The sequence below is a fragment of the Elephantulus edwardii genome, unplaced genomic scaffold (genome assembly GCF_000299155.1).
Source record: "Elephantulus edwardii isolate Elephantulus edwardi_28Jun2011 unplaced genomic scaffold, EleEdw1.0 scaffold00227, whole genome shotgun sequence".
NCBI lineage: Eukaryota > Metazoa > Chordata > Mammalia > Macroscelidea > Macroscelididae > Elephantulus > Elephantulus edwardii.
The window spans coordinates 4,447,063-4,469,153 of NW_006399977.1; the positions used below are offsets into that span (position 1 = coordinate 4,447,063).

Genomic DNA, 22,091 nt, shown 5'->3' on the forward strand with positions numbered 1-22,091 from the left:
GGGATTGCATAACAATGAAGGAATTTTTCTTTCACTTTTCAAAGAGAAGAGCGAACTAAGAGGGGAGGAGTGGGCAGGGAGAAAAGTGTAACAATGAATGAATGGAAATTAAAGAAAAAGAGTAAAGTTAAAAAAAAAATTATGTATCCAAATTTTGTAAATAAACCACTATTTTTTTAATAAAAAGGAAGAAGGAAGAAGGAAAAGGAGGAGGAGGAGGAGGAGAAGAAGAAGAAGAAGACGACGACGACGAAGAAGAAGAAAGAAGAAAGAAGGAGGATGAGGAGAAAGGAGGGGGTGAGGAGGAAGGAGGGGAGGAGGTGGGAGGAGGGGAGAACGGGGAAGAAGGGGAAGAGGGAAGGAAAGAAAAGGGGAGGAGGGGAGCAGAGAGAGGGAGGGGGAGGAGTAGAGGAGGGGGAGGAGGAAGAAGAAGGCAGAGGAAAAGTAGGAGGAGGAAGAGAAGGGAGAGGAAGAGGAGGAAGTGTAGTAAGCCATATTGTAGCCATTTTATGCAAGTAGCCATTTTATGTCAGGTTCAAATGTGCAAATGTTTGAAGAGGAGCAAAAACAAGTTTAACTGTTCCTTGAACCCCAAGGCCAAGCAGGGATGTGCAGAATGGTACGTCCCTCCCCAAAGACTCTGTTCTGATGGCCTTGCTTGCTAATTAGAAGCCTTGCTAGCAGGTGGCTCATAAAACAGAACAAATGTATTCTCGGCCTTGAGTTGCTTTTTTGGTCACTGCAAAAAAAGAATATTAAGACAGGAGTTCAAGAATCAGCTCTGCTATCTGCCATCAGCTGGTAGCCTCTCTGTGTCTTCTTTAATCCACGTCTTTCCCTCTGGGTATCCGGATCAATGTAACAAGACTGGATCCCGTTAAGGAAGAAGAGGAGGAGGAGCAGGAAAAGGAAGAAGAAGAATTATTGACAGCTTTAAATTGGCCAAGGTGTCCTGTGGCTAACTAAGTTTTGAAAATGCTGAGTTGAACGGGAATGTGATTTTTCTGGCAAAAAAAAAAAAAAGAATTCATGTCCAATTCCTGTTGTACTCCAAAGCTTATCCATGACATTTCAGCATTAGATTTTCAAATCATCTCATAAATTTATCATTTCACTGAGTTATTCCAGAACCATTTCTCCTTATTCTCAGATTGAAATAACTAGTCCCTGTTCTCTTCTCTATTACGTTGTTGTAATGTACCATCAAGTTAGAACCAACTCGTAGCTCACCCTGTAGTGGATGATCAGAGACCTAAGTCACATGTGAGGAAAACGGTCCATATTTCTCCCACAGAGTGGTTATTGAATTCAAATCACTTGCCTTTGGGTTAGCAATGCAATTCCTTGCCATTAAGCCACCAGGCTCCATTTATAGCACCCGCATGTTTTGCATACTTGTTAACTCCTTACTAGATGTCAAGGTCAAGTCTAAGAGCTAAACCCAAGTCTTACTCAGAACTAATGGACCACTTGAAACAGCAAGGTATGCATTAATAGTTAACCACATGAATTTAACTAGAATTTGATTCTTACATGTATTCATTTATGCAACAGTATTTGCTGAAAGAAGAGGTTTAGGCTCTACAGATAACCAGATCCTAATCAAATTCCAAATTTTTAATAACTTGCACATGGACTAAGAATTTATTTAAAAATAAGAGAGGGATTCCATCAGAGTTTCACCCATCTCTGCCCTTTAACTGGATTTTGACTCACAGCAATCATAGACAACTGCCCAATCACAAAGAGTTGTCTTTTTAAACAGACATTGGTAGCAATTGGTAAAATGAGATAATGTCTGTTTAAAAAGACAACTCTTTGGTAAACTAATTAAAAAGTTTCTAAATAAAGGCCATCTGTACCTTTTGTCTTCCTTCTTCTAAAGCTGCTTCCAGCTGTCTGGCCAATGATATATATTCTTCAGATTTCTCTTTAAATTTGAGATTACTGTGCTTAAGACATTCTTCTTGGTGTTCCAGCTTCTTTTCAAGTTCTTTATTTTCTGCATCCATCTGTTCTAATTTTCTTTTTTACAGAAAGCATACATTTTAAATTACTGTGTGTGCAGGAAAATCTAAACATCAATTTAAAGTCAATTTAATTCTTACTTTTTAAGGTTTTCACACTTCAATTGAATAAGATAATTCTCCTCTTCCAGAGAAAGCTTTGTCAGAAGACTGTGATTGCCATCAATCTAAAAGGAAAAAAAAATCCAAGTAAGTTCTTAATTATTTTCCTTACAATCAATTTCCAAAGAAACTAAAGATTGTACTGTAAAAGTAACCATAAGAAGGAATGTATAAATATTACTATTCCTTCTACAGAGAAAGGCATCAGGCACTGCACTAAAGCACAAATATTTACATTCTTGATTAATCTTAAAAAATTATACTGTCTCCTTATATTGGTAGCATCATAATTGATGGTGAAAAGATTAAGATTGTTCACAGCTTTAGTTTGCTTGGCTCCACAATCCACACTCTTGGCACCAGGAGCCAGGAAATTAAAAGACATTTTGCAATGGGAAAGCCTGCAGTTAGAGACCTCTCTAAAGTACTGAAGAGCAACGATGTCAGTCTGGAGACTAAGGTGCGCCTGATACAGGCCCTGATCTTTGCAATCACTTGCATCAGAGAGCTGGACAATGACTACGGATGATAGAAGGAGAATTGATGCCTTTGAGCTGTGGTGTTGGAGTATTGAATATACCATGGACGGCTAAGAAAATGAACCTTGGAGATAAAGATTCTGAAGCTTCATCTGACATACTCTGGACATGTTGCAAGGAGGGACCAGTCCTTGGAAAGGGATGTCATGCTTGCGAGGGTGGAGGGACAGCGCAGGAGAGGAAGACCACTTATGAGATTGATTGATTCAGTGACTGAGGTAATGGGGTGATGTCAGAGACAATGAGATTGGCACAGGATAGAGCAGGGTATAGGACTGTTGTACATAGGGTCATTATGAGTCACAGGAGACTAGACAACACCTAACAATATCAACCACCTAATAAAAATTACATCTGGATTAAGACAATGGAAACATTTTGATCAATTTTTTAATTGAGAAAAAGGAACTTATTAAGTTATAATGTGATACCATTCAACATTATTAATCTTATACTAGACATTTCTAGTTTCTTGTATATGTTTCTGTTTAATATAAAGATATTGATTGATAATTAGATATTTGTGAAATTGTGATTAGAATAAAAAATGACTTTTTTGTGATAAACAAGTTATAAAAAATTGGCTAAAGATAAACTTAGCCTTACTGGTTCCTGTACTTTTAAAAATTGAACTTACACATGGTTTAAAAATTTTTGCTTATAAAAGAATTACCATAGTTTGGCTGTTGATTTACATTTACTTGGTTATTCTGTAATACTTTTCAAGAAAAATATCACTTTATAAATTTAAATTCAGCAAGGTTTTATTTGCATTTTTTTTAAAAAAAAACCAAGATTCATTTCAAACTAAAAAGCAAATAAGACTTGGAGGATAGGTAAGGAATCTGTTTAAAGAAAACCAGGAACCTAGTTAAAGAAAATAACTTTAAATTAAAGAAGAGGACTTGTGACTACAGATGGGAGTTCTGGTGGCCTAGTTGCACTGCCCAAGGGATATAGTTAGAATTCACCAGCTCCTCCAGTGAAGAAAGATGGGTAACCTCCTTTTATGAGATTTACAGCCTCTGAAAATCCACTGGAGGGTCAGCTATGAGTCCTTTCCAACTTATTGGCAGATAACGGCAACAACTACAGTTGGAGAGGCTTCTTTGGAAAAATTATTAACAAAAACAAATTTTTAGTAAGTACTGGGCTAGGTGATGTCTCTATGATAATCAATAGGACCCGCTAAGTCTATTCTTTCGGAAATATAAAAATATATATTGGAAAAAAAGACTAAATAATTCTAATAAATATGATGACAACGTTTAACAATTTAAAATTGTTGCAGACAATTTCTCTTCTCTTGAGACCAAGTACATATATATATTGCATATGTACAAATACAAATGTATATATCATATATACATGCCTATCATATATAAATATTTACAGATTATCTCCTATTATCACTACTTCCTCAAATGCTTGAACATACATTTGTATGAAAAGCTAAATTAGCAATCTTCCTTAACAGTTTTTGCACCATTAGATACTAAACGAATAGCTTAGAAAATAGGTGTATGGTATTAGCATGAAACTTGATATTTTATTAGATGGATGTTAAAAAACAATAAAAATCAGCCTTGACATGAATGTCATCAACTGGTGAAACCATGCCATAGCACTGCTTCCATATGTGTCGCGAAATGAGGCCTGATCGATTGCTCGCCACCTGGCCCTGCAGCTCCCTAACGGTCTGCTCCTGGTCTGTGCACTTCCCCCGGCTGCGCTGCACACTCTCCTGACACTCATGAAGCCTCTGCTCAGCTGCCGTCAGTGAACTGCGGATGCGCTCTAACTCCTTCAGATCAGACTCCGTCTGGCCTCTCATCTGAGTTGTGGCATGAGGGGAAACAAGTACAAGGTCACACATTCAGTATCAATATTTTCACCATCTTAAATATTAGAAATCTCTGTAGTTTGTCGAACTACTCTAGGCATAATGGTTTTAAATGAAAAGATTAACCAAGTATAAATGAATACTTATTTAGACTGTTTAGTAAGAGTAGTGGGTGAAGTGAGTGGTAATTGCTTATTCAGAAAGTTTGTTGCACAAATGAATATAGTAATATTAGGTTGCAGGGAGAAACCCCAATTAGAAAATGGAAACTTCTTTTACTACTGTCATATGTATCCAAACTCTTCTAGAAATTAATAATACTTATTAAAGAGTTCAGATGGTGAAGTCCTGGGGATATAATGTAGTGATGCATTGAGTTGCTAACTGAAAGGCCAGTGATTCGATTCCACCAGCCACTCTGGGAGAAAGATGATGCAGTAAAGATCTGTAAAGATTTACAGCCTCAGAAACCCAGTGGAGGGTCACTCTCAGTCAAGGGTAGTGAGTTTGATGTTTTTTCTTTTGTTTGCTTTGTGTGTGTGTGTGTGTGTGTGTGTGTGTGTATTTGTTCGTTTTAAGTGATAGCTATTACTAATAAAGTTACTAATTGCTTTGTTCTGGGATTTGTTTGTTTTTGTTGCTATTGTTACTATCTAGCCATTCGTACTACAATAATTATCAATTATTTTAATTATCTATTCTTATAATTTAGGTACATAACTAATTCAAGGGGTTTACTGTAGAAGATTTTGAGACAGAAATTATTATCAGTCCTTACTAGATTATAATTTGATGATTAACATTTCTATGGAAAAAATTTCTTTTATCCAGTTTATTTTCTGATTGCTGCAGTTTCTCAATGCAACACTTTTATGGAGATGTAACAAGAAGCAACATGAAGAAATGCATGTACTGCTGATTAAGGAAAAAAATAACCACATGCACAGATGGCACTTAGTATCTACAAAAGGAAGAAAAAACGGTAAAGTTTCCCTAAGTCCGTGAACACCCGAAGTTTCTTTCTTCTTCCTTTTATTTAAAAAAAACCCTATTTATAATTTAAAAAAAAATCTATTTAGAATTTGTTGTGTGCTGTCGAATCGGATCTGAGATTGCCCTTCTTTCTCCAGCAGAGCACCTGGAGGATTCGAACTGCACGCCTTTGGGATTGCAGTGCAGCTTCTTGCCACTAGGCCACCAGAGCTCCCTAACACCCAAAGTTTCTATGCAACATCTGTAATTCTTGATCATGAAGAATAAAACTAGAACGAAGGACAGTTTTGTGTTCTCCAAACATTAAAGAGCTCATGAGAAAGTTAGGAGATTTAAACACTGGAAAACAAAACAAAACAAAAGAATAATTTCATTTTTAAAAATTCCTAGCTTAACGTCAATAGGAAAACATTGTGACTTCATAATATCTGAACAGCAATGGTCATTCCCACTTCCGCTTTTTGAATAGCTTTTAGCTGCAATGTGGTCAGTGGTAAGGAGTTTTACTACCAACCCAGGAGCAATTAGCTCAAATGCACCAGCTGCTCTGTGGGAGAAAGATGAGAAATTTTCTCCTGTGTGATTTACAGCTTCTAAAAACCCACAATAGTGCTTACTATTAGATGGTTCCTATTCAGGAGCACATAACAACAACAACATGATAGAAGGAGAGAAGACGCAAAGACATGGTTTATTTCTCTGAACTGCTGAAGAGAGAAAGTATATTGTCATAGGATATTGTCCATTTGGTGGGCAAACGTCATCTCTGTCTACCTGGTAGAATGTCTGCTTTCTCTAACCTTTTCTCATATTGCTGCTTCCTCTGTCTTCTGTACCAAGATAAGAAGGTAACCCAGAAACAATGACCTTGTTATATTTGAAACTCACCAGCCATCATCTCATGACCTTTCTAGCCAAGAGTCAGTGTTCTCTAACTTATCCTGCTTTCTTAACAAATAACATGAAAAGGCCCAAAACGAATGAGATTCCATTTCAGAACTTAAAAGTATTCACAAAAACATCCTAAATTGCCAACACCAGTCTTATCTTTATTCTGTTCTACTAAAATGAATAAAAGAAATGTTTAAAAAAAACAACAAAAAACACCAACAAACAAAAAAACAGAATAAAACATGCAGCTATATCTTCCAAAAAAGTATTAAGCAGAGATTACTTGGGGTTTTAGAGGCAAAAAATTTATTAACAGTAAATAACCTAAGATGAAGGGTGAGACATGTTAAAAATACCATAATCCTGTATGTTGAGTATAAAAATAAACAAATACTTAAGCCTCAAGTTTGCATACTCATGTTTGACAGAGCTTAGGAATAGATAATAATTTTAAAGCTATTTATGTCTGCTCTTATATTAGCAAATTAATATGCTTCATGTCTGTTTCCTGAACATCAAAGAGAAAGTGGGAAAAAAGATTCATTCAATTCTGGCAACACTGTAAGCTCATTACAAAGTATTATATCTTCAGAAAACAAAGAGGTTGAGAATTGACAATTCCTACATAAGATAATTTTAAAATAAACAAAATTAAAGATTATATATATGTAATTAAAATATACTATGATTATTACAAAAACATCACACTTACTTTCTCTAATTTTTTATTTTTGCTTTTCATTATTTGTCTATTTTCATGTAATAATTTTTCGCATTTGCTTTTTACTACTGCAGCTGCTTCTTGCAACTTCTGTACCTGAAATTAATTAATTATAACAACATGAGTTATTTCATTATGACCACAACATGAAATTAAAATATGAAGGTTTATGTTACCAATTTTAAACAAATCATCATTTACTTATCAATATTCTCATTGTTGTTGTGTAGTGTCGAGTCAGAACCGACCTACAGCTGACCCTCCAGTGGGTTTTCAGAGGCAGTTCACCTTATAGGAGCAGACTGCCCATCTTTCTCCCACAGAGTGGCTAGTAGCCTCGAACCGCTTGCCTTTCGAACTGCAGTGCAGCTGCTTGTCACTAGGTCACTAGAGCTCCCGTGAGCGAATCAGATAAACATTAGGTTTATCTAATGTTATTCCGTCGTTAAATAAGGTAATCACTCATCACCCTATTATAAGAATATATAGGTTAATGCCTCTCGAAAGAAACAACCTCTGGTCTAAATTCCCATTTATTCTTATTAGTCCCTACCTCCCCCTCCCCTGGGGAGCTCTGCGGGCTTAGCAGTAAGAAGCTAAACTGCCGACCCACAGACATGCAGTATGAATCCACCAACTGCCCCACAGGAGAAAGATGGGCAATCTCTGCTTGTTCGGTTTACAGCCCCCAAAACCTGCTAGAGTGTCAACTATGAGTCAGTTCCATCTCAACAGCAATAAGTTGTTGTTGTTTGTTTTATTAGGAAAGGGTAATTATTACAAACAGGTATCATTAAATTAAATATTCAAGATAACAAACAAATGTAATGAAGACTCACAGGATAGATATTAAAGTTAGCATTCTTATGTAATTAATTTTAAATTACTTTTAGAGCTATCCAGTATTTACAAAAGCAGAATTTGATTCAGAAATTGGCAGAATTATCTATTTATAAAAGCATTGAGGAACTTAAGAAATATTTAGGACAAACTGTATTCTTTCACAAAAATAATAGCCTCCCCTCTCTCAATTCTGCTTATTTCAACTGTAAATAAATGAGGTGTTTAAAGGATCTATTAAATTAAACCAATTATTTAAAATAAATATAAGTCACCTGAGTTTTGTATACTTCAGTAAGCTTTTTCTGTTGGCTTTCTACTTCTTGCAATTCTAAAAGTTCATTTTCAACAGCAGTAGAATTTTCTTTCAAAGCAGCAAGCATGGCCTAGCAAGGAATAAACAAATAGATTTTATAAATCACTGGAATACTTTTCTATTCCAGATATAGGATTATAAAATAACTCATTTGTCCATAATTAAGAATTCTTTTTTATTACACACATTTACATTCTAAAGTTTAAGAACTCAAACTAAAGTATCAAGGCTTTCACAGAACCTCAGGGTAAGTGATAAAGAAGTGGTCACTTTCATTTATCCTCCAACAACTAACTCAATGGACAACAAGTAAAAACAAACCCAGATCAAACTCAGACCTCCAGATAGCAGCAGAAGTATCAGAGAGTTAAGGTGAGTTCAGAAACATGAGAAGAGTGTCAGGGGCCCCATAGAAGCCTTCTAATAACATCCAAAATACATGCTCACTGCAGTCATTGTGGGACTGGGTTGAGCACTATCTCCAATAAAGAACAATATCAGATTGAAAGCTAAGAAGAAGGTTGTAGACTGGCTTCTAAGGTTGTTTGGCATTGAGCAGGTGAGCAGGACAAAGGATTTCAGGGCCCTGTGAGAATGCTACCAGAGTGAGCTCCGGTGGCTCAATGATAAGACGTGCTGTAATCCCAAAGGCATGTGGTTTAAAACTACCAGCTGTTCCATAGGATTGGAAATATCCTCCTGTGAGATTAATCTGACTCTGAAAACCCAATGGAGGATCATCTATGAGCCAGTTCCAATTCAATGGCATCCAACAACTTACTTTATACTAGGTACATATATGGTTTTTGTTATTGTTTACTGTTTGCTCTTATCAGTACAGCACTAGTCTGTCAGTTTTTTGGTACTGGGGTAACCTGTGGGTTGCTCTGAGGCTGGAAGCTATATCACCAGTGTCTCAAACGCCAAAACAGTCACCAGTGATGGAGAGGTTTCAGCAGAGCTCGCAGATTAAGACAGACTAAGAAGCAGGAAATTCAGGAATTCTACCAACTTTGTAGTCTGACGTTGACCAGCTATAGAGTCAAGACGCATTAATAATAACTAGTGACTGGAATGCAAAAGTTGGAAACAAAGTAGAAGGTAAGGGAGTCAGAAATTATGGGATTCATGAAAGAAAAGAGGCTAGAGTTAGAATGACTCCATTTTGCACATTCAACGATTTCTTCATTGCAAATACCTTTTTTAAGAAACTCAGATGGTAGCTATACACATAGTGTATGTATACACTCACAGAAATCAGATTAACTAGATCTGTGGGGAGAACCATTGGAGCTGCTCAGTATTAGCAGTCAAACCCTGCCAAGCGCTGACTGTGGAACAGATCGTTAACTACTGACAAGTTCAAACCAATGTGGAAGAAAACTTATAAAAAAACACAAGAACCAAAATACAACCTTGAGTCTAAACCAACCTGAACTTAAAAATCATACCAAGAACAAATGTTTCTTCTCAATTTTGAATGATTTGCCATCCATGCTTGACTTCTAATGCTACAGCTTCCTGGGTTCCTCTACTGCTCATAGGGTTTTCAAAGGCCTGTTATTTCTGAAGTGTATGGCCCATCCTGCTTCTTAGTCTGTCTTAATCTGGATTAATCATGGATGAGATCTTTGTTGTCATTCCACAATCCATCTGATCTTTGATAATTAGTGTTCAATGCCTCAAATGCATTCTTGAGATAATGTTTAAGTTCAGAGGTGGGTTAGACTCAAGGTTGTATTTTGGTTCTTGTGGATTTGTTTTAAATTTCTTTAACACCAGTTTGAACTTGCATTTGACTAATTAATGGTCAGTTCAACAGTTAGCACCTGGCAGGTTTTAACTGCTGATACTGATCTTCAATGATTCTCCCCACAGGTCTAGTCAATCTGATTCCTGTGAGTGCATGTATACATACATTATGTGTATAGCTGCCATCTGAGTTTCTTCAAAAGGTATTCACAATGAATAAATAATTGAATGTGCAACATTCAGTCATTTCATCTCCAGCCTCTTTTCTGTCACCAAGCCCATAATTTCTGACTCCCTTTGGTGCATATATTTGAATAATGGTTGTATTAACAGGAGTTCTTTGTACACAAATATATAATATCCTATAATTCATATCACTGTACTTCAGAACAGGACCTTTTAGTACAAATGCAACATCGTTCTTCTGGAATATGAAAAGCATTAAATATGAATGTAGGAATACTAGAAGTTGTAAAAAGTGAAAAGAAGTACATAAACATTTTAGGCATCAGTAAGCTGAAACTAATTGGCATTGGTCACTCTGAATCAGATAAACATATGATATAGTATGCTAGGAATGAAAAGTTCAAGAACAGGTTTGAGGTATTGAACACTAATTATCAAAGAGCAGATGAATTGTGAGATGACAACAAAGATATAACCCATGAGAGAGCAGAAGGTCATTACAAAGACAGAGAAGAAAGAAAGATGAAAGTAAGTATCAGAAGATATTTTGACAATTGCATGAGAACATCAAGAAGCCAAAACAAAGGGATAAGATGCCAAAGTAAAAGAGATGAACAGATTTCAAAATGCAGCTCGGAAAGAAAAAGTATCATAAAAGAATGTGCAAAGAGTTGAATAATAAAAAGAGGAAAACTTGCTCAGCATTTCTCAAGCTGAAAGAACTAAAAACCAAATTGAAGACGTGGGCAAAAAATAGCCCCAGGAATAGATGGGATACAAACTAACAAGTGTTAACTAACTGATGCAGCCATGGACATGCTCACCAGTAAGTGCAAGGAAATTTGGAAGGTAACTACCTGGCCAGTTGACTGGAAGAGATCTGTATGTGTTCCCATTCCCAAGAAAGGAGATCCAACAGAATGTGGAACTTACCAAACAATAACATTAATACCACACACAAACAAAACATTGCTTAAGATCACCCAAAACCAGCCAGAATAGTATATTGAAAGAGAACAGACATAAGTTTAGGTTGGATTTAGAAGTGGCAGTGGCATGAGGGATATCATTGCTGATGTCAGAAAGAAAGCAGAGAATACTGGAAGAACGTCTATTGGTACTATACTGACCATGCAAAGGCATTTGACTGTGTGGGTCACACCAAGCTATGGCTAACAAGGAGAAAAACAGAAATTCCACAACATTTAGTTGTGCTCATGAAAAATCTACACATAGAACATAGCTGTTGTCCTCACAGAGCAAGAAAACAATGGTTCAAAATCAAGACAATTGTGTTAGGACTGTATCCTTTCTCCAATCTATTCAATTACAGGCTGAGCAAATAATTTGAAAAGCTAGACTTTATTACGATTGTGACATCAGAATTGGAGAGAGATTCATCAATAACCTACATAATGCAGACCACACAACCTTGCTTGATGAAAGCAAGAAGAACTTGAAGCACTTGCTGCAGGAGATCAAGGACCAAAACCTTCAATATAGATTTTATCTCAACATCTAGACAAAAATTCTCACCACTGGTCCAATGAGCAATATCATCGCAGATGGAGAAAAGACTGAAGTTGTCAACAATTTTATCTTACTTGTATCTACAATCAACACTCTTGGTACCAGCAGTCAAGAAATTAGGAGACATACACCATTGGGAAAATAAAGGGACCTCTTCAAACTTAAAGACCCAGGTGAACCTGATTCAGGTCATTGTCTTTAATCAACTGCCCAGGTAAGAACTGGGCAATGGATAACAAAAGAATTGATGTCTTTGAGTTGTGGTATTGGAAAAGAGTACTGAATATCCCCTGGACTGCCAAAAGAACAAGCAGATATATCTTGGGGGAAGTGCAGCCAGAGTATTTCTTAGAGTTAAGAATGGTGAAGTCTAGTCTCATAAATTTTGAGTATGTTATTAGGAGGGGCTATTCTTTGAAGGCCATTATGATTGGAAATGTGGAGGGTCAGTAAAACAGTAAATGACCCCCAGCAAGATGGATTGACAATGTGACTACAGCAATGGGCTGAAGTATGTCTGAGAAGATAAGGATGGCACAGGACAGGACAATATTTAGACCTGCTGTTCATAAGCATTATGAGTTGTACCAGACTCGATTGAATACAACAATACAGTCAGACAGGCACTATAATAGGGAGGCACTGAAAAGTCACCAGGACAAGAAGAATATGTGAGAAAGACAACACAGAGGGAAATGGTCAAGTCGTAAACCACGAGGACAGAGCTGGTGCAGGGGGACCCAAGAGGGAAAGTCAGAAAGTGTTCTTTATCTTCTTGATTTTCTGTATTAACTCTTGTCTCAATACTACACTAGAAATGAGTAAAATTATTAAAGCATTAAATAAGTAGCTATCATTACTGTTATTCTCCAGTCATCCCAGGAACTAAATGTAAAACACAATAAAAACATGATCTCTGGCCCTCAGTATAAAGGATGGGGAAAGTTAGGGGAGGTAAGTTATACAAACAAGCACTTAAAATGAAAGTCTTTAAAAAAAATAATGAAAGTCTAAATGTAAATAAATCAGAGTGCATATTAGGGAAAATGATAATAGTAAATTCAGCCAGAAAAAAAAAATTTCAGGTTTAAATAAAATTAAAGATAATTCTGCTTGAGAACTATAATCATATGTGTTTATCTTTCTTCCTTTCCAAGCCTAAAGTAATAAATATTTTAAGTCTACAAGACAAAGAGAACAGATTTTGGATCATCAGGGAACAAAATACTTCTAATGTTTTTGAAAAACCAACGTCTGATTCTGAAGTAGGAATAGATGCAGCTGAAGAGGAAGGTGATCTGACCTTGTAAGGTAAAGAAGCTAGCTTTACCCAAAGTAAGGTGGCTTTGTTCCTGAGAAATAATCCTTAAGGCAGTTGAATGCTTTGGTCTGACTCTTCAAATAAACAGAACCAGAAATTTCAGCACAGCTCCTGGAAAGCAGGCTTAGAGATGAAACCATTCACACTGAAACAGGGACAGGGGGTGGACCTCAAAAAGAAGGAATCTGAGGAAAACAGGTTTTCAGTGAATAGAAATATAATAGAAACGTAACAAAGAGTTTGAGGGACAAAATAAGAGTATAATAAGCAGAAAGATAGAATGCAGAGTATTTGGAAGACTCAAGAAAAATTTAAAACCTGGTCAAAAAACAAATTACTTGTAAATGCAGTCAAAGAACAATGACTTAGTCATTGCTGTAAAATGTAATCTACAAACAGAACACTGAAGGTCTTAGAATAAACTCTCTTGTTTTCTGTTTTTTTTTAAAAAAATTATTTTATTTCATTATTTTTTGTGTGTACCGTCAAATTAGATCTGACTGATACAGGAAGAGATTGTTCCTCTTTCTCCAGCAGAGCATCTGGTGGATTCAAACCATGTACCTCTGAGATTACAGTGCAGCTTCTTGACTCTAGGCCACCAGAGCTCGCCTAGAATAAACTCTTAATGGATCACATTGGAAATAGTATGAATGACCAACAAAGCAGGAACAGATCAGCAAATCAATGAGAAATAAAGTCTAAAGAATACATGTTAATCAGTAACTCTTATTATATATTGTACAATATATCATATATTGCGCCATGTTAAAGTTAACAAATAAAGAAACATTCCATTTAATACCAACAAAGACAAAAACCCAGAAATGTTATGTGTTTATCTGGATGTGGGATTAAGGGTTATTTTGTTCTTTCTTTAGTTTCCATAAAGTTTCTAAATTTAGTGAGTATGTAGTCTTCCTTTAGAAGGGAATTCCAAATAACAGACAATCAGAAGGAGGAGCCATGATCACTGAAAAATACAATTTTATAAACATTTCATATTGTTTTGAAAAACAATAATGGATATATGAAATTATCTGAAAAGAAAAACATAATTTTGAATATAACTGTTAAAAATTAATTCATTATATTGCTAAAGAAGTTAAAGGTGGGAAAAATAAGATCTTGTTGCTTCCTGTTATGTGTTGTCTGTGATCATTTAGGAATGCTCCACTATTGATAACAGACTATAGGAAACAGGACTGCCAATTTCAAGTTCTTTAATTAAGAACAACTAAGAAGGAGGTTCTGAGACTGCAGGAAGGCTGAAGGTAGGACTAGGCTGGCTCGGAAGTGGTCACACAATCAAAGAGTACAACTTTTAACCAAGAATATTGTACCCAGCAAATTTTTCCATCAAATATTATGGGAAGATCAAGATATTCTCAGAAAAGCAGAACCTAAAGGAGTTTGTAAAACCAAGACCAGTATTGCAGGAAATACTGAGGGAAGTCCTTCTTACAGAGATGCCACAGAAAATAGGATGAACGAAAGTAACCAGCAACAATACCAAAAAGAAGACAACAAAATGATAGCAATAAAACCTTGCCTCTCAATAATTACACTGAATATGAAAGGTTTAAATTCACCAGTGAAGGAAAAAGAAAAGGAAAAAAAAGAGTAGAAGATTAGATCAAATAGCAAAACCCATCAACATGCTGTCTATAAGAGACACACTTAAAAAAGTAAAACTAAAGACAGACTAAAAAAGAAAAGAACGGAAAAAAATTTACCAAGCAAATGGTATCCCCAAAAAAAGCAAGAGTAGCAATATTAATCTCCCATAAGATAGATTTCAGTGTAAAATCTATCACAAAGGACAAGGAAAGGCACTATATAATACTTAAAGGGTTAAAAGAACAAGAGGATATAGCCATAATTAACATCTTTGCACATCATTAACATGTAATGATAAACCAGCAAAACACATAAAGCAAATCCTAACAGATCTAAAAAACCAAATAGACAACACCACTATAGTAGTAAAGACTTCAATACACCACTCTCAAGGAAAAATAGGACTACCAGAAAGAAATTCAACAAAGATGCTTAAGAGTTAAATCACACAATCAGCCAACTGGACATTATAGATATGTAGAAACTAATGTACCCCCAAAAAAGATGAGTATATGTTCTTCTACTGCACACATGGAACATTCTCCAGAGTTTTTCATATATAAGTCTAAATAAATCAAAAAACATAGAAGACAAACCATTTTCTCAGACAACCGTGCCACAAAATTAGAAATCAATAACAAAGGGACAAAGGAGAAAATACCATACACCTGGAAGCTGAACAATTCCCTGCTTGTACATGAGTGAGTAACAGACAAAAGAAAAAAATTTGTTTCTTGAAACAAATGAAAAACACGATTTACCAAAACCTCAGGATTTTCCAAAAGCAGTACTCAGAGGTCAATTCATAGCAATAAGCAAATACTCAAAAGGGAAGAAAAAAATTATTATTGTCAATATGCCTGGTTGAGGTGGATTTTCTCTTTTGCCATCCCTCCACCTTTCCAAACATGCTGTCCCTCTCTAAGGAACAGCCTCTCCTAGCTATATGCTAAGTGTATGTATGTATATATATGTATTAGATGGATCTTAGCTGAAAGCAGGGGAATACCAGAAGAATGTATATCTGTGCTTCTTTGATTATGCAAAGGCGTTTGACTGTGTGGATCATAACAAACTGTGGCTGACTCACAGAAGAATGGGAATTCCAGAACATTTAATCGGCAGTCGTCAGAACAGAGCAGAGAAACACCGCATGGTTCAAAATTGGGAAGGGTGTACGCCAGGGATGTGTCCTATCTCCATACCTTTTTCAACCTGTATGCAGAACAAATTATCCAAGAGGCTGGGCTCTATGAGGAGAAGTATGGTGTCAGGATTCGTAGAAGATCTACTAACAATCTGTGTTATGCAAATGACACAACCCTGCTTGCTGAAACTGAGGAGGAACTCATGCACTTGCTTCAGAGGGTCAAGGACTGCAGCCTTCAGTATGGACTGAGGCTCAATATCAAGAAGACAAAGATTCTCACCACTGGACCAGTTGGCAGCATCAGGATGGATGGCGAAGAGACTGAGATTGTTCACAGCTTCAGTTGGCTCGGCCCCACGGTCAACACTCTTGGCACCAGCAGCCAGGAAATCAAAAAACGTATTGCGATGGGAAAGTCTGCTATTAGGGACCTGTCTAAAGTACTCAAGAGCAACGGTGTGTCTCTGGAGACTAAGGTGTGTCTGATACGGGCCATGGTCTTTGCAATCACTTGTTATGCAACAGAGAGTTGGACAATGACTAGGAAGGATAGAAGGAGAATTGATGCCTTTGAGCTGTGGTGCTGGAGAAGAGTATTGAATGTACCATGGACTGCCAAGAAAACAGATTCATCCTGGAGAGGGTTAAACCAGGCTACTCCTTGGAGGCAAGGATTTTGGGGTTTCATCTGACATACTTTCGACATGTTGTAAGGAGGGACAGGTCCTTGGAGAGGGACATCATGCTTGGGAGGGTGGAGGGACAGCGCAGGAGGGGAAGGCCCTCTACAAGGTGGATTGATTCAGTGACTGGGGTAATCAGGATGGGTGTGTCAGAGGCAGTGCGATTGGTACAGGATAGAGCAGTGTTTAGGGCTGTTGTACATAGGGTCGCTATGAGTCGCAAGCGACTCTACGGCACATAACAACAATATATATGTATACATACACATATATATGTATATGTATGTATATATGTGCCAGCAAAGCTTTATCATCTTTACCTCCAAGGAACACTCTGGCTGCATCTTCTCCAAGACTATCTATTTGTTCTTTTGGCAGTCCTTGGGATATCCAATGCTTTTTACCAATACCACAGCTCAAAGGCATCAATTCTTCTTCTGTCATCCTTAGATTCTCTCCAGCTTTCAGATGGACAGCAAGTGATCAGAAAGGCCATAGCCTGAATCAGGTGTACCTTAATCTTAGTATATATTCTACTTAATTACTATACACTTTACATCTACTACAAATACAGATCTAAAATCTAAACTACTGCCTTAGTTTCCAGCTCCTAGTCACCCTACAACAGCCTCACAGGGTTTCCAAGGCTGCAAATCTTTACAGAAAGAGACTATCATGAATTTCTTCTGCAAAGTGGCATTGTAACACTTCAGTTTCAGCTGAGTCTTTTAACCACTGAACCACCAAGCCCCAAAGAGAGATCAATATCTGAAAATGGCCCACTAGAAGAATATGCCAACAGCTCTATGAATAAAATTCTCTCTCTGGTATACAGCTTTTTCCACATATAAAGAATTGTTTAGAAAAAGGCAATAAAATTTAAGTGCATCCCTATTTTAAATAATGGTCGAAAAGCTTAAAGCTCATAAGACTATCATTCTGTTAAGATGAGTTTTTTACTATTATCTGATAAATTTCAATATTTTTCCCCTCAAAAACTCATAAAAAAAGATACCAGTCATTTTATATACTAAATTTTAAATAGGAAGTAACTGTAATGGTTTTTTCAAGAAAAATAAATGATACATTTCTAATGAAAAATACAATTTAACTCTTAAAAGAAATGAGAACATCTTAGCACTACTCTTAACATTAAAGATTGCTTTTCTCTCAAGTACCACACAAATTTTCTGCATTAAAGACTTCTCAGTACCCAGAATAAATGTATGCTTTAAAGTTAAATATAAATGTTGCGATAAAAATAAAACTGTTATAAACACAGGAAAACAATATTAGATAGTGATTGTACAAGTTTCCCTAATATGTACTCTGTGTGACTAATATAGTTATTTATTCTGTTTATACAAATTTTATTTCATGGTTTAAAAACATTACTTTCTGTCTTCTATTTATGTTCTCTAAAAGTAGTATTATAGAACCCAAAATTATGCTATCATTTTTAGTCTTCTCCAGTTACATGTATTTCTGGTTGTCTAAAAACTCAACTATCTTTTTCTCTTAGAAAGTAATAGCTTCTTTCCCATGCCTTCTCTGTTACACATGCAAACTAATCACTGCTTTGGTTTGACTACATTGGAAAATTCTTTCTGGTTATAAAGCAGCCAAGAACATACTTTCTGGTTTCAAATAGACCAGGATTGAAGTTGTATCCTATTGTAACCATGACACCTAGAAATAATTTTGTACACTAAAGTTAATATTGGATGATTTAATTAACTATAAAATTGGACAATAAAAATCATTTCAGCTGGGACAAAAAAGTAACTTAACTTCCTAAACAACTTTTAACATGCATCTGTGTAACATTTGAAAACATACATATTGTGTATATGAAATTTATAAATATGCAAAGATAGTTTCAGAAATTACATATAAATATACACTAATACTCTGAGTAGCATAAAAGATAAAATAATATAAAAGAAAGCACCATTCTAAACATATTTCATTAGTTCAAGCTACTAAATAGACTAAGTTGTCACTCATAAAGTTCACATGAGTTTATGTATGTATGTTTATATGCATATGCATGTATATGAACAGTACCTTTAATTTTATATACACTGTACCTTTAATTTTGTATTCTCAAGCTGAAGAGTTTCATTTTCATATTCAGTGGCGTGAAGTTTGCTAATAATTTCTTCACATGATTTTTTTCCATGGTCTTCTATTTTCTTCAGATCCTCCAAGAGTTGAGTGATTTGCCTTCATAAAAATAATGATACATTTTATAAGAGTCAGCAAAAGAGAGGAAGACCCTCAAAGAGCTGGATTGACACAGTGACTGCAACAATGGGCTTAGCACAGCAGATTTTGAGTATGGTACAGGACCAGGAAGAATTTTGTTCAGGTGTACTCCACGGACCTATGTGTTGTATGAGATTAAAAATAATTGCCCAATCATGATGTTAAAAAATATATATATTATACAGCATTCTCTTCCAGACGGAATCCAGTGATTGCGTTATTACTTATATGCATGTGTGTCTGCTTGCTTCTTTCATTCATGTACATATACAAGTTTTTAAAAGGTTTAACATGATCAAGAAAGGCAACACAGGCTAGGGCAAAGTTCTGATTGCTTACGCTATGAGTAAAGTCGATACGATGGTATTGAACAAAAAGTTTCAATGATTAAAATGAAAATAATATTAAAAAATAAAAGAATGAGAAAGTAAATATTCGAGGTTAATTAATGTATTGTGAATAGGACAGATATAGGCGGGTTGCAGAGGGGGTGGGGAGAGAGTGGATAGATAATGAACACTGCATTAGAACAGATGAGGGGAAGAACTGTCTGAAAGGAATATATGATTAAGCGTTACATGTATGAGAACAATCTGGAACAAGGGGTGCATTGCAGGTTGGGTAAATAAAAGAAAAAAAAAGACAAATTTAGCGCTAAGGTACTACATACACTATGAGTTCCAAAATTTCAAAACGTGAACATTAGTGTACTTTTAAAGGGTGATCACGTTACTTTCATGGTAAGGTAGTATAAGAAAAGTTTATAGAATTAAAAATGGCACAAAAACAAATCATACAGACAGTACCGTTAACCACAAAGAATCTAATAGAATTAAAACACAAATCATTTAAAGTTGGGGAAAACTGAAAATACTAAACATAGCAATATTCTAATGTGGGTTTTTTGTTTTCTTCCTTACTTCTTCAGTGTTTCGATCTGAACTTCCAACTCAGTTTTTTCTATTATAGTATTCTCGTAATGACTTTTCCAGGCATTGGAAACTGAAATTGTTTCAGACAACTTGGCTTCCTAAAAAAGACATAAAGTACTCATCTTGTAATTTAAGAACATTTTTCTTTTTCCAGAGACCTAAATACAAATATATTATAAATAAGGAAACACTCAGCCTATACAATATGGAGGATTTATCACAAGAATGGCCCAGTGTACTACCCTGAATGAAGGAAAGTTTTAAAGCATTTATAAAAACTCTATATAACCAATGTTATGCACATTTTGTCATTTGCAACTTAAATTTTTTTAAGCATTATCTTTTTTTATTTGAGTCAGAATTGACAAATAATATTATTTTTTTTATTCAACCATTCACACACACTTTGTTTTAGAACGTTAATTATAATTGGTAAATAACTAAATTACAATGTCTGATTCAATCCCTTATTTCACATTACCATTTTTAAAAACCATCACTGTCATAAGTAAGACAAGCACGAAGAAACTACTTTGGAAGAAGCGCAATCAGAGTGCTCTTTAGAAGCAAAGATAATGAGACTTCATCTCAGCTACTTAAAATTTTTAAAGGATGTTGATGGAACTATTTTCAAATAATGGTTCACAGTTAATTTATTTAGTTCCCTTTCTGTTTACTGGACTTGTCATTTTTCGTTCTGCTCATGAAAGATGCTAACAGCCACATTAGCATCAGAGGAAGAAGGCCTCTATGGTGCACACAGAAACTACATCATCACAACATGTACTAATACAACCTTGTTCATATTCCCCATAAGGATACCTGACTGTTTCTTAGAGGTCTCCCCATTAGCTTTCTAATACTACTATTGTCAACAAAAAGAAGGATGTGTTAGTGGTGACTTAGCCAGCTTAGATATAAGCACCATGAGGCAGGGAGGTGTTTTTTTTTGTCCTTTTCTGGAACAAGTATTTCTAAGGTATTGTGCATAGGGTCACCATGAGTCGGCACATAACAACTAAGCCATCCATGGCACACAGCAGGCACTCAGTAAATAACCGTTAAATGCACTGGCCCTATGTAGGTCTGTTGAAGGAGCTACAGCCACTGTGCCTCTGCTTGTTTTAGTTGTGTACCACTGAGTGGGAACCAACCCATAGCTGACCCTCCAACAGGTTTTCAGACGCAGTTAATTGCATGAGAAGAGATTGCACATTTTCTCCCACAGAGCAGCCAGTGGACTTGAACAGCATGTCTTCAGGATTGCAATACAGCTTCTTGCCATTAGGCTACCAGTTCTCCCCCTCGTGTCCCTTGTTTATGACGATGCTGTTGTTGTTATGTGCCGTTGAGTCACCTGCGATCATAGCGACCCTATGTACAACAACCCTAAATCCTGCTCTATCCTGTGCCAATTTCAATCTCTGACCCATCTACCCCCATTACCCCAGTCACTGAATCAAAGCATCTCATCAAGGGTCTTCCTCTCCTGCACTGTCCCTTTACCCTCCCAAGCATGACATCCCTCTCTAAGGACTGGTCCCTCCTTACAATATGTCCAAAGTATATCAGATGAAGCTTCAGGATCCTTGTCTCCAAGGAACAACCTGGTTTAATCTTTTCTAGGATTCATTTTCTTAGTAGTCCATGGTATATTCAATACTCTTATCCAATACCACAGCTAAAAGGCATAAATTCTCCCTCTATCATCCCTAGTCATTATTCAGCTCTCTGACACATATCAAATGATTGCAAAGACTGTATCAGGCTCACCTTCCTCCCAAGACTGACATTGTTACTCTTCAGTACTTTGGAAAGCTTTCTTAACAGCAGACTTTTCCATCACAATATGTCTTTTAATTTCCTGGCTGCTGTTGCCAAAAATGTTGATTGTGGAGCCAAGGAAACTAAAGCTGTTAATGATTTCAATCTCTTCACCATCTATCATGATGCTGCCAAACAGCCCAGTAGTAAGAATCTTTGTTTTCTTTATATTGAGCCTCAATGCATATTGAAGGCTGCAAACCTTGACCTTCTGCAGCAAGCGCTTCAGGTCCTCCTCAGTTTCAGCAAGCAGGGTTTTGTCATCTGCATAATGCAGACTATTGATGAATCTTCCTGCAATCCTGGTGCCACATTTCTCTTCACAGAGCCCAGTCTCTCAGATACTTGGACCAGGAGGTACTCATCAGAACAGAGCAAGGAAACACTGCATGGTGCAAAAATTGCAAAGAGTGTGTGTCAATGATGTGTCCTATCTCCATATTTTTTCAATCTATATGCAGAACCTGTTGCAGAGGGTCAAGGACTGCAGCCTCCAATATGGATTCAGGCTCAATGTCAAGAAGACAAAGATTCTCACCACTGGACCAACTGG

The 22,091-nt window shown here is 36.3% G+C and overlaps 1 protein-coding gene across 1 annotated transcript in view; it reads right to left on the reverse strand.

The window, feature by feature from the left end:
• ODF2L (outer dense fiber of sperm tails 2-like) overlaps positions 1-22,091 on the reverse strand; it is a 93,015-nt gene that overhangs the window by 21,984 nt on the left and 48,940 nt on the right. The window contains exons 8-14 of the mRNA XM_006898381.1: positions 19,703-19,812; positions 18,605-18,740; positions 8,232-8,342; positions 7,108-7,212; positions 4,275-4,502; positions 2,109-2,194; positions 1,863-2,025 (exon numbers count right to left, since the gene is read on the reverse strand). Of these exons, the coding sequence (XP_006898443.1) occupies positions 1,863-2,025; positions 2,109-2,194; positions 4,275-4,502; positions 7,108-7,212; positions 8,232-8,342; positions 18,605-18,740; positions 19,703-19,812 (939 nt within the window). The remainder of the gene's footprint in view (positions 1-1,862; positions 2,026-2,108; positions 2,195-4,274; positions 4,503-7,107; positions 7,213-8,231; positions 8,343-18,604; positions 18,741-19,702; positions 19,813-22,091) is intronic.